Source organism: Sceloporus occidentalis, unplaced genomic scaffold, assembly GCF_023333645.1.
Source record: "Sceloporus occidentalis isolate IW3139 unplaced genomic scaffold, rSceOcc1.0.p SCAF_19, whole genome shotgun sequence".
Taxonomy (NCBI): domain Eukaryota; kingdom Metazoa; phylum Chordata; class Lepidosauria; order Squamata; family Phrynosomatidae; genus Sceloporus; species Sceloporus occidentalis.
In genome coordinates this window covers 4,905,491-4,919,754 of record NW_028316999.1, presented here as the reverse complement: position 1 = coordinate 4,919,754, position 14,264 = coordinate 4,905,491, and the positions used below count along the sequence as shown (strand labels likewise).

At 36.3% G+C, this 14,264-nt stretch overlaps 1 protein-coding gene across 1 annotated transcript in view; it reads right to left on the bottom strand.

The window, feature by feature from the left end:
- Positions 1–426: 426 nt before the first annotated feature.
- The window catches only part of LOC149302332 (microcephalin-like), a 153,635-nt gene continuing 139,797 nt past the window's right edge, over positions 427–14,264 (bottom strand). Inside the window, exons 12-13 of the mRNA XM_089482425.1 lie at positions 2,826–3,063; positions 427–482 (exon numbers count right to left, since the gene is read on the bottom strand). Of these exons, the coding sequence (XP_089338551.1) occupies positions 427–482; positions 2,826–3,063 (294 nt within the window). The remainder of the gene's footprint in view (positions 483–2,825; positions 3,064–14,264) is intronic.

The following is a 14,264-nucleotide window of genomic DNA, read 5'->3' as shown; positions in this document are numbered from 1 at the left end:
ATCCTGATAAGTTGTGCGAGTTATAATAGTTGCTGCTGCATGTAGTATGTACTGGCAGTTTCTTGACACTTGTCAAAAATGAGTTATGTTCCAAAAAGTAGATATATAATAGAAGCTATGATTGCAGCTTTGTACGAAATACAAGTGCATCTGACATCTATGTAACACACATACAAAATCATACATAATTATGACAAATCGTTTGTGAGCATTATTTATTATTTAAGAGGTATTTAAGAAATCTGAATTCAGTTAAAAAGAGAATGTACAATGCAAAATAAACAGTTAAAATCCTACAGGCTTAAGACATCAGACATCATATGTACATTTGGCAGCACTTTCTTCCATTTTTCAGGTCATGTATTTTCAATGCTGAGCCACACTTTTCTGACCCAGTATCCAGGGTGAGGGGGCACAAAGGAAAGTTCACCGATTCAATAGGTAGTTTTCTAGAGACTGCAGCTTGTGTTGGGTGACAGAATCTAAAGGAAACAATAAATGTATTGAGAAAATGAATTGTCTGCTTAATGACCAACATTCTCAATGCAATCTAGCATATGGTCCTGAGTACCTGGCAGATTTGAGGACCACATCCTGGGAATACCCAGGGCTCTGACCTTATTTGTTTTGGGAGGCCAAGGAATTCCTTGAGTCTCCAGGTGAAATTCATAGGTATGGCTGTACCATAGGGGTATACTATATGCATTATAAAAGACTCGGGGCACCCATGTGTTGAGATATCAATGCATAATTTTGTACCCTTCTAATGACCTAGCCAAACATACCCAAGCATTGCTCATTGGACAACTATAAAGGCAGCCAAAATGTAAACAGGTTTGTCAACCTCTAGGAAAATGCACTATGCAGAGAGATGTATCTAAATAGATGTATCTGAATAAAAACATATAAAAATAAAATGATAAAAATGTGTTGAAATAACAACTATACTGTGTTATAATTTCTTGCACTTTACTTTGGAATAGTGGTAGAAGAAAAGAACACCCATGTTGGTGTATGAACAAAGCAACACTAGTTGGTTAAAAACTCGTTTTTTTAAACGAGTAAGTAATATTTCATCATGATATATTAATGCAAGATTATAAACTTATAAAGTAAAGTTTTTTTGGCAATACATAACAGACTATGCAAATATATACAGTTCTTTGTAATAGTAAAGGGAATATAAAGGCAGTTTATGCATTTTATTTCCACTATTTTACATTAGTGTTGGAGTTATAGAAATTAAGAGCACCCTGGGATCAGTATTTTATATCTGAGAACATTTTAAGACAACACAATTTTATTGGCATTTATTGGCTCTTTTTTCCCTTTCCTATTTATTCTGTCATCTGTTAAACCCAAACCTTTTATGTTTAATCCAAAACTCAGACAGCTATATTTTATTTTGCTTTTTACTTCCTATGCAAACTATATTTTATAATTTAAAGGTGGTTTATCTACGCCTAGTGAAATACCATTCTGATTTTGAATTATTTGGCCTCTATGTTTTTGGGTGTAGAATTATGCCCTCTCACAAAGGGGCCACCTGACCTGTAAATCTCTGTGGTCTCTTGCAATCTCAAAATAATAATGAAGTTACTGTGATCACAAGACAAAACACTTTACCTGCAGGTTGAGCTTTTGAATTGAGTCGTTATTAAAATCAAAGTGGACTTAGCTTAGACAGTGTGGGACATGTATGATGCATGACTAGTAGTGATTTTTGGCAGTTTCACGCGATATGAGAGTTACCGGTGAGCTTAAGTCAGGAGTTGGTAATTGCATAGAATCTGAATGTTTGTGTCCCTTACCCTCTTAGTTTCTTGGCAGGGCTAAATGGGTGCCAAAAGTCACATTTCGTTTAAAACTTTACTTCAGAACAGTTCTTCATAAGTGCCCGCAAATGATTTGCATAGAAGATTGTGTGATGAGACTAAGCTTTGTAACTAAGCTTTGTGTCTTCTTTATCCTAGAACCCATTCTAAACCTGCTGTAAACCAAATTTAGTTTCCGATTACCCTACTGCTTTTGAAGCTGGTCAGCCACAAATGCCTCTCATTCTTTAAAATCATCACTCCTCTCTTTCTCATTGTACTTTGACCTCGACAGTCCATCAGTTTTTTATTCACTGACAGATTCTGGTAATTTCCCATTCTTTTTTCTTAGGATTAAGGGAAGCTTTCTTAATAAATATATTTTTAGCCAAAGTATTTGGCGTTCTTCCCCACATACCAACCTCCTTGCTAATACCATGAGAGGCATTACCCCCCTACTTAAATGTGCAGGCACCAAACTTTCAGAATATTGTACAAGTCTCCAAACCAGGTTTACTCCCATCACTAAGTCAACATACTACAATATGATATAACAGATTACAATACTCTCTATCTAGGGAGATCTCCACAGTAGAGCAGTCTGTTTATCTACAGATAGCAACATTTTATTTTTTAGATTATTCACATTTGTGGTTAAAGAAGAGTATATATTTGATTTTTATTTAAATGTCACTTCCGCTTCCGAATTATTCCTTCGTTTCACCCATTGTTCTTACGGTTCATCATACATGATACCAATCTGTCAGCATAGATAGTGTGACAAGGACCACCGTGGATGCACAAGGAGGCCTCTTTACTCTACCCACAAAGGATGACTTCCTACTTACAAAACTAAGTGCTCTAGCACTGGTTCTTGTTGAAGCCTGGCTTTATATAATAAAAATAATGGTGAAGCATTTAATATCGCTCTAATAACCACAAGCCACGCATGTTTAGAAGAAAATGCACACTAAGTATATTAGATTAGATTTCTATTAGATTTCTACTTACCGAGTAGAAATTTTTCGGACACATTCTGCATGTCAGGGGGTTTCTTCCCTTCAAAGTCTCCAATACAGATCTTGGCATGGCGCAGTGTCTTGGACACTTTACCTCCACATAGCTGGACCATTTCAGAGAGTTGATCACATGGTGGTTGACTGTTTGGGGATATGAACAAAGTAGGAAGGCTGGAGAGCAAATCCTGCTGATGTTCTCCAGCTGATAGGTGGCGCTGCAATCGGCAAATCTGTTTTAGACAGAAAATAATTAAAAAGTTATTATTGAGGTTGAAATTATATTTTTTGATGAAAAAACATCATTTTCCAACAGATCATACCAAACAACCTGTCTCCCTATCCATTGTTTTCTGATTAGATACATTGCTCCTTTAAACCTTTAGTGACTCTTATCTTTAGTCATTGATAAGTTGGGCTTCTCAGATCAATGCACACAATTAAGGAGCAGACTATTTAAGGTATCAGATGAGCTTCAGCCTCACAGTTATAAACATTTAAAAGCAACATAATAACCCAATGCAATACTTGGTACATTTCATTTTCATTCACATATGCTTCACAAGGTGTGCTAGAAAGGGGGCCAATACTGCAGTGTTGCTCTAGTTTGAAGATTTCGGGTCACTAACTTAACACCTTTTGAGTTTTTATGTGCAATATGGCCACCATATATATATAAAGTAAGAACAAATATATCTAGCATATACCCCGATTGGATCCTTTCTGTGTACCGTTAGTGGGTTGTTTCCTAAATGCGTTTTTAGATGCTGAATTCATTTTGCTGGATTAACTACTTGGGTTAAACATTACCATCTATAGTATACACCATCTCTACCGTTATGGATAATATAAGCATATCCACTAATTTTACATAGAAGCTCCTGATTGAAGGCTGCGTCTTTCTAATCACATTAGTTGATGATGTATTGATTTATTTAAAAAAAAAAAAAAAAAGGAAATTTATTATTAAACATATATTTACATAGGCTAATTCATGCCACTATTGAAATTATCACAGAGCAATACTAGCTATCCATCCATCCTAAGAGGGACTGACACCCAAAAACAGTCACACTGAGGACAAACAGTACGTTAGACCGTGAGATTGCTGAGTTTCCCCAATCAATGCAATCAAGGAGCAGAACAGTCTTTGCTCCAGATCACCAATATCAGCCCCTCTGTTCCACAAGTAAATGTGCAAGGGGTAAGAAATAAGTTGGGCTTCATAACCAAAAACCTCTCTGTTATAGTGGTGCCATAGACCAGCATTTCTGTTCTACTTCCTTTCTCTGTAAAACAGCACAAGCTGCAGATCTTTTGTGATGTGGTGTACAAAATGTCATTCATAAATTATGATTTATATGACATAATCCTATTGGCTTGCAAACAATCTCATCAAGGATAGCCTTTCAAATAATTCACATTGATGCAAATATTTATATAAACATCATTATTAAGTATGTTTTTAAGAGAGAAACAGATGTGGTTCTAATACTAAGAATTATGGGTCAAGGGAATTGCTCAGCAGAGTGTGTATTTTTATAAAGACTCAGGAGAAATGTGGTCACTACAGCTGAAGAGTAAATCATCTATATTTATAGAGATATATATATCAAAATGATGACCCTTTAATGCATTCAGAATACATTTATGCAATATCATGTTGGGGGACATGGGCATATTAAGTCATTACAAAGATGATTAAGCATGAGCCCCTTGGTTTTCTTTTTCCTTCTGTAATTGTATTTATATATATATATATAAAGATGTTAATTGTATTTATATATATATATATATATATATATATATATATATATATATATATATATATATATATATATATATATATATAAAGATGTTGATTTTGTCATATAATTCCAATTCTATGAAGTGATCTCCAAAACATGTACTTCTGGAAACATCAGATACAACATCATAGACAAAAGGGTCTGTCAAAAGATGTCCACCTTACTGAGCACCCCTGATACCCCTACATTTCCCCCTTCCATGCACATCTATTTTATCCCAGTTTATTTTATATGTCGATCATAGTCGAAAGTGCGACATGTGCTGAGTTGTCTCTGTATAATAAATAATGCGAGAGTGAGTAGAAGATGTGCCCTTATAAGCCTTTGTGATGAACCATTTTCTTGGTAAGCAATGTTACTCAACTTATTTTTTCTGCCATATTTTTATAGTTTGCAAGAAAAAAAAAAAAGAAAAAAATACAAGAATCACTTAATCCGCATCTTTAGAATTATATATAATCACCTGTGCGAGTGTTAATCTACACTTTGAAATTAATAGGGCGACCAGATACCACTTTGAATACATATGCATCAGGCTTTACATACAATTTTCTGATAATCTTTAAACCAGATTGGGGATTAAAATTGGCCCTGGTTTTTTTAAAGCAAGGAGCCACTAAAACGATGAGGGTGCAGCTACTGACTAGGATACATGTGGCCACACTTTACGTTGTTACACTTTTGCAGCTGTGTGTGTTCAGCTGATGGCCTCACATTAAAGAACGGCATCTGCCACGCAAGGGGTAATACAAGTATGCGGAAGGAGCCATTGTCCAGGCCTGATCTTTCATGACCAAGCAACTGGTATTTTAGGCGGCAAGGGTGGTTCTTTATTTTCCTGACATTTTGCATAAAAAGCTACATTTTTGGCAGCTTTATTAATTGAATTTAACTTCTGAGATTGTTATTCTTATTTCCCACAGCTCTCCTCAATAAACCTTTTTGGGAGCCTTCCCTTCTGCTGTATGGGGATAATAGAAATTGACTGATGACTAATGAGCCTTCATCCAGCCAGCAACTCAGGGGTCATTTAAGAGGTGTAGCTGGTGTTTTTATAAAAGGAGGCAGATGTGTTAATAAATCTCTTTATAGTTACCCGTCTGAAACATGTCAAGCTTTTCTACCTTTTTATCTGAGTGCAGTGTCAATAATGAAATGTGATCTAATCAATGATGCCTGCAAAGGAATTGTGGGTATTCCTTATACAGGCTTAGCATGCAACTGTATTGACAAAAAAAACAAAAATATGATATCCTTACAGAACTGCATAAAAAAGCAGTGAATGATACATAAGTCTAATACATTATAATTTGATGACAATATACATGATGACTATGTTAAGAAATACATTTCCCAAGACTAAGACACTCAAAGGGTTAAGTATTTCTTTTTTTCTTATTAACCAAGCGTACATGTTCCTTAATACTGAAAACATGACCAACTAAAGCATTTTTCAGCATGAAGAATGTGCACCGATGTTAAAAGAAATAATGTTTGGATTGGACATGCAGGCCTCATAAGACTTCCTATGTATGCCAAGTTAGTGAACTTAACTAATGGGGTAATTTATCAAATCTAAATGAAGTTGTACACCCCTTGCAGCTGTAAACCTCTTCCAGAGCGTTTACTTAGCAGAGCAGTTAAAGAGGGTCTGAGAATGGGCACGTCTCGCTGTAAAGAACTATAAACAATGGCTTCATTTTACCTGCTCATGTCATAACAATGAATCAGATCCTGCACAGTTTCAGTAACCTAAAAATGAGCAACTTAAACAAATATTTTACATACCAGTAGTTGAATACTGTAGTTGAATAATTGTTGTTTGAGGAAAAAAAAGACTCATAAATGAATATGTTGGAAACATGATATACAATTAACTTTTGTACTAAGAAAGTCATTTTGTAAGAACTACTGTGACTTATAAAATGTGTTTTACTTAAAGGGATAGTTTACTGTTCTTGACACTCGGTAAAGAAGAATGCATATTAAAGCACAATGCTGTGAAAACAGTATTTGCCCCTTCCTGATTTCTTCTAGTTTTGCACACGAGTCAAAAAATGTTTGACTGTAAAATTAATTTTAATATTAGACAAGATAACCTGAGGAAACACAATCCAATTTTTAAATGATTATTTCATGTATAAAAGGAAAAAAAGGCTATCCAACCCTACCTGGCCCTAGGTGAAAGTGATTGCCCCTTTGGTTACTAAATTAACCAATTACCCAAATTTAATTGAAAATTGGGTTGAATTTCCCTAGACACACCCAGGCATGATTATTGCCCGTCCTAGTGCATTTAAACTTCAGTAAACTGCCTGCCTGTTCTGTGGACTGTGGTCCCGTTACAACTGCTTAAAACTAACACAGCATTCCACAATAAGATCATACCAACAGTCAAACACAATGGTGGTGTGATGGTCTGGGGCTGCTTTGCTGCTTGAGCGACTTGCCATAATTGACAGAACCATGAATTCTGCTCTCTACCAGAAAATGCTGAAGGAGAATGTCCGGCCATCAGTTTGCGGCCTAAAGCTGAAAGCGCGGTTGGGTTCTGCAGCGGGACAATGATTCGGAGCACACAAGCAAGTCCACCTCTGAATGGTTCAAAAGGTTTTATAGTTGCCCAGTCAAAATTATTAAGATTGTATATCTGTGTGTGCATTTCTTATCCACTGTCACACAGTTTATGAAATGTTCACTACTTACAGATGCATTTTTCCAGGTATACTGCACCAGTCCCTTTCACCATCTCTCCACACAACAGAAGCTCTATCAAAACTGAGAAGTACACAGAGAGAGTGACTGAACTTGCCTGATGCATGTTTGATGCCTGACGTGTTTAACTACTACACACCTATGCGTTATAATTGTGTTACTCCTGTTCCCAAAGACATTCCAAAATAAAACATATACCAAAATGAGAATTCATGTAACTGTATAATGTTCTGCCCAAAACAATTAAAGATTTTTTATATTCAAGTTCAAGTCGCATCATGTGATATTGAAATAAAAAAAATATGTAATGTAAAACTATTTTTTAATGAAAACAATGCTTCCTTAGCTTCAAAACAACCCCAATATGAATGTTTTTTTTGTTCAGCTTGTAAGTAATTATGTTGTGGTGCGGTGCGGGGAACTCTGATCTCTGACAGCCGGGGAAGGTATGCGCGACGGACGCAGACAAACCCCCGCTGCCAACTCCACCTCCTTCCGGCTGCAGCGGAAGGAGACGTCAACCCGCTGCCCCGGCAATACAGCAGGAAATTGGAAGCACCGGTAAGTGTGTGTGCGTGTGTGTGTTAAATGGGGGCATAGGGCATTTCTGGAATGCCTTATACCCCTATATGCCACTCTGGCACTTAGGGGGTTAAAAGGCATATTATGGGGCAGAGTGGCATATAGGGAGGTATAAGGCATTTCAGGAGGCAGAGTGGCGTTAAGGGGGCATTTAATAGAGCACTCTGCCTCCTGAAATGCCTTATACCTCCCTATATGCCACTCTGCCCCATAATATGCCTTTTAACCCCCTAAATGCCAGAGTGGCATATAGGGGTATAAGGCATTTCTGGAGGCAGAGTGCTCTATACAATGCCTTTTAACTCCCTTAATGCCACTCTGCCTCCTGGAATGCCTTATACCTCCCTATATGCCACTCTGCCCCATAATATGCATTTTAACCCCCTAAATGCCAGAATGGGATATAGGGGAATAAGGCATTTCTGGAGGCAGAGTGGCACATAGGGGGTCAAAAGGCATACCATGGTGCACAGTGGCATATAGAGGGTTAAAAGGCATATCATGGGCTACAGTGCCATATTGGTGTGGCAAGCCTGGTGGCAGATGTGCGTAACTGGGGGACAGGTTGGAAAATACAAGGAAATAAGAACAAAAAAAATATTTTTCTCAATCATAGCTTTTATTAAAAAAAATAGTTTACATGAATTAACATTTACTGGTAAAACTTTTTTCCTTTAGGGTCGTCTTATATTCAGGCTTTTTCTTTTTTTCCTAAGTTAATATTCAGATTTTGGGGGGTCGTCGTATAATCAGGTTCGTCTTATAATCGAGCAAATACGGTACTTTCAAGTAGATTCCTTTCCTTTTAATCTTTTTGCCATAGTAGTTATTCAGAGGAAGTTAGCATAGACTCTGACATGCCATATAAATCTACCAATAGTTCATTATTACAACTGAATTTCTTTGCAAAATATAACAATAAGTATATTGTTTATACAAACTTTGAACAGTAATTTCACAGTTTTGGCATATCTTCAGTTCGGATAGATAAAAATGGTCAGTTAAATTCTTTCAAGAGTCCAGTTTGAATTCCCAAGGGAAGGGAAATTGCCATTATTTATTTAAGAAATGACATCTAAGGAACAACAAATCCTTGGAATGGGAAAAGTTCTAAGGAGCATGTTTCCCATTTTCTGATTTAAAGCAAAATCCACTAGGATTATGAACGTCAATGTGACGTTCATTTTAACTCTGCTACAGTTTTAACCTAATTAATCTGTATGTGAATTTAGAGGAATGCTTTATTTTAGAGTTACAGTATTTGTCATACACTGGTAGGGGGTTGGTGAGGTATCAGGATGGAGTTTGACTTTACTAAGTGTTACTGGAGTGGGAATAATATCCTATTGCGTTGAACATAGGGTATAAAATTAGAGCTATGCCGTAGTAACAACTTTTGCTCAAAGATTAATTGTCACATTGGATGAAAACAGCACTAGATTTAAATCTCAGGTATGTATTTGGCTAATTGTGGAAGGGAAGCAGAACTTCTAAAGCTTCACCTTTTGTATCAGTGTGTGTGTGTTCATGTTATTGTTCACTTTGAGTATAGTTAATTTTATATTCTCCCACCACTGTAATAATGCTATGAAATCTACTGGAGCTCCATAAATTACATGTATTACTTTTTTTTATTATGAACCTTAGCACATTGAAGGTGGTGATATTGTTGGCGCTGTTGGCTCTCTAGATATGTAGTTAAAAATTCAGTAGCCCATAATTACTCTGGCATCTGTGTTTATGGAAGCAAAGCTCCTTGAGATAACATTATTGTTTGAGATGTGCTTAGAACCCATTTGGATATAATTTTCATCCTCAAGGATGCTTGTGTGCTTAGATTTTTTCTGTGTTATAAAAGGATTTTGTTTCTTTAGGCTGTGCCTCAACTCCATAAGGGATATGCTTTATTAATAATTATATTTTCAACCCCATGGGTTATTTCAGCAGTTTATTAAAGAAAACAAACCATGGATATAAATGTAACAATTTTACATTGCTAACAGAACATAAATGGCTCAAATACATACAATCACTCTGTACTGACTTCTCCAAAACACATCCATGAAGTTGGGAACCATTTCAGTGACTAATATTGATCTGACAATGTATCACATTTCTTCTTACTTATGACGGTATGAATTGTGGTGTTGACATTTCAATTCACAGACTACACCGTGCATTATGAAATGCTAACCTCTCCAAGATCGTCCACCTAGAAGGACCAGATCGCCCTGCATAATCCATACTTAAATCTGTGAAATTTCTTACCATCTCATTGACTTTAAAGGGACTTTGACATCCACATTGTATTAACTATGAGTGTAGAGCACATATGATCTACACATTTGCAAACAGAATTGTAAAACCATACATTTAGGGAATTTTTAAAATGTGTTTGCACTGTTCCCTATTTATAACATCACGGAGAATAGTTAATTTCCTATGCTGTCATAGGGTGATGTCACAAATGCAAGTCAGATCCATTCAATGTCTTGACTTATGTGGGCAGGACTGAACCGACGATGGTCGGGTGGCCCCCTGATAACGCCAGTGCAGCCGACATCTGGAGATGCAGAGCTGCATGCTACTTTGTTCTGCTCACACAGCATTTGCTTGGTGTGCCAGATGGCCAGTCTGGGCCTGTTCATGGGTTCTACTTGCATTTCACTTCAACTTGCTGATTATACTTGCACAAAGAATCCCTAAGGGATACAAGCCTGCAGATTTGGGGGATTTGCTGTTAGTTCCACAGGCCTGTTTCCGTAAAGGCCCATAGAAAGTCCTTTGATACAGACAACTTGACAACTAATTTGATACGTTTGCTCTTTGTTTCGGGCCATTTAGATGTTGCCTCCCATTGTATATGAGAACATCTTGTACTTGCAGACCATTGGTCCATGTATAGTCAAGCCTACCAGTCATCATGTTAGAATTAATATTTATTATGTTTTCTGTAGACAACCTTTAACACTGAAGGTGCTGATCTGCATTACTGGTAATTTCTAGTAATTTATTTTAGCAGATCTGTCACTTGATTTTTTTTCATCTAAAGGTTTAATCACAACATTACATTTTCAGTACCTATAGCAATGTCACCTGACAATTAACTTTTTCTCAAATTTTTACTTGATTAAACAAGTATTTCTGGGAAAGGTTTATGGACTTAATAGTAAAATGAACATTAAAATTCAGCAGAATAGGTGAAGCAGCAACCTTTTTAATTATGAACATATATTAATATATTTTGTAACTACTGTGTTTTTGTGTGAGGGCGTCTCTTTAGCCCTTTTGGAACTCTTGAGCAAATCAGCACTGGAGCTGCCTGGCAGTGGGTAACTCGCACACATGCATTGCTAAGCAGAAGATGTTTAAACAGAGAGAGATCAAATGATAAATCTCTCTATGTATTTGCCTGCAACAAAAATGGTAACACTCAGCTATCATATGCATTAGAGTGTATATGAAGGCTCGAGTGTAACTTCTAAGTCTCATAGTATATGAAAAAATATTTTTAACATGTGTACATTGCGTATGTTAGGAAGGTATAAATCACAACTGTTGTTATAACATTTGGATTAAACAATATCCTGTTCATTTGGATGAAACTATACTAATGAAAAAGCAGAGAACCCAGAGTTTCCAGTTTATTTCTGGTGCTCTTCATAACAGGGCTAAGATCTCTGAAATAATTCCAACATAATGAGCACCATGGGTACAATACTTTTATCAGGAGAATTTATGATGTGTGTATGGCTGACATATATGACGAAATGCGCCGAAGTAGCAATTTTACTCAGGGTGAAATGTCCCTATATGACACGCATAACACAAGTACTATGAAAGATGTTAACTTTCCACGTGCCATAAACGTGTTTGCATGCTATACATGTGCATACAAGTTCAAATAGCTAACTCCTAACTCAGGTGTAATAATTCCTTATCAAACATAAATGAGTAAGATTATATATATTTTTTAAATGCACCCAATCTCAGTAGATGAAATTGTTTGAAGAAAAATAATTCCTAGAATAATCTCTAATATTAGATGCCTTGTAGGTACAGTCTTCTGGATCTCTTCATTAGTTTCCTACTCTCAGATTATAAACTGGTTTGCATACTCTTTGAATTACACAAATTAGGGAAATACGACCTCAGATAAACAACACGACATATCACACCATGTCATGATTTATTCAACTAAAATAAAGCCAAAATGGAGAAGCCATGTATGAAAAACTACGTACACCTTATGATTCAATAGCTTGTAGAACCACCTTTAGCACAATTACTTGAAGTAATCAGGTATGACTAACAGTCTCACATCGTTGTGGAGGACTTTTGGCCCTCTCTTCTTTACAATGTTGCCTAAATTAAGATGCGGTTTGCGAGCATTTGTTTATGCACAGCTCTCTTTAGGTCCCGCCACATAATTTCAATCGGGTCAAGGCCTCGACTTTGGGCCATTGAAATACCTTGATTCTTTTTTTCCCCAGCCATTCTGTTGTTCCCAGGTCCTTTTGCTGCAAAACAAGGCCAAATCATCACTCTTCCACCACTGTGTTTGACAGCTGGTATGAAGTGTTTGTGCTGATATGCTGTGTTTGATTTTCACCAAACGTGGCACTGTGCATTATGGCCAAACATCTCCGCTTTGGTCTTGTCTGTCCAACGGACATTGTTCCAGAAGTCTTGTGGTTTGTTCAGGTGCAACTTTGCAAACCTAAGCCGTGCTGCCATGTTCTTTTTAGAGAGAAGAGGCATTTCTAAGTAACCCCAAACCTTTGAATGGTAGTGTATACACACACAATATACATATAGTTGAAATGAGTGAAGGAAATAAAACGGTCCTTTTTATCTGTAAAAAAATACTATTTAGGTACCCACTAGTATGCAGACTAACACGGGATTGATAAGAAAAACACTCCCTATTCCTGCTAAAGCACAGAGCAGCACTGTTGCCGAAAGGAAAAGTCTGGCAAACGCACAAGGTCACAGAGTGAGAGATATGAACAGTGACCTGCATATCCAGACTGAGATACTTTCCCAAGAAACATTCTTCTCCTATCTTCAAATGAATCTAACTTGACACAAATACTCTTCCTTGATTTATCTGACCACATTCATATAAAGCGTTGATCTCTCGTTATCTAAATAAAAATCAAATTGATCATATGGAACATAATATAATTTTAATTAGTAGTGCAGATATCACACAGTGCATTTAGCATGTGCCAAAAGGGCATATTTTGTTATAAAAGCAATAAAATAGGATGGGAACATAGTAATTATCTCAAACCCACAAATAACTTAAAGAAGGTCATAAATCAAGCTCATAGATCCGAAGCCTTTCAACAATTGTATGAAATATGCCAATTCTAGAACAAACAATCTTTGGTTTAACAACCTGCAACTTGAAATAGGAGAACCAAAAAGGAATCAGAAAATGTATAGCATCTGTTTTTGTCCAAATCACAAAAAACATTAGAAATACCTTGGGATCAAAAGGTTATCCTCCTGACCTCATGCATCGGACATTGAGTAGGTAATGAAGAGAAATTCAAAAAGATGCAGTCTCTCCAGCAATTAACTGTAGTGACTGACAAGCAGCACATTAGGGAAGTTGGCGTATAACCCCTTTTTGGGAACTTAATATTTTGGGATAAACAATAAGAAGTATTCATAAGGCTGAGTGACAGCTAAGAATTTGATAATTTCAGTGACAGTACAGATTAAGAGTAGATAGAAAAGAATTAATGTATGTATTGATTTTACAGCATGTAGACTGAGCCATTGTAAATATTTGGATACACTATATTTAGATTAGCGCTTACTTGCCAGAAGCTTCCAAACAACATTTGTGTTTCTTAACTTAGACACTTTGCGCATATTTGTTTGACTTTGTGAACAGCTCTGAATTATGAGTTGTCTTAACCTGCCAGGAAAAAAGCACAAGATGGATTTGAAGAATCTTAATGAAAAGTCAGGTCATTCCAAGAAAAGTAATGTATGTTACTAAATAATATTTGAATTGGTAAAATGCTTTGTTAAAGGAACATGATCTCTTGATTGTTTCCCTTATATGTTTAATAAAAACATTTCATGACATTTCTAATTTTATTATGTTATTGCTAATTTGTGTGCCAATTTACACTGGCAATACTATCGTTCTAATTTTGGTTGAATTTTCAGAGGCCCTGGGATGCTGTGATGTCAGAACTCGACAGGACAGCAGGGCTTTTTTTCAGCCTCTAATTTAAAAATGTAATCTAAAAAGTAAAGTATTATAATATACCAGTATATTATTTATAAAGCATCAATATCAGGGCTGT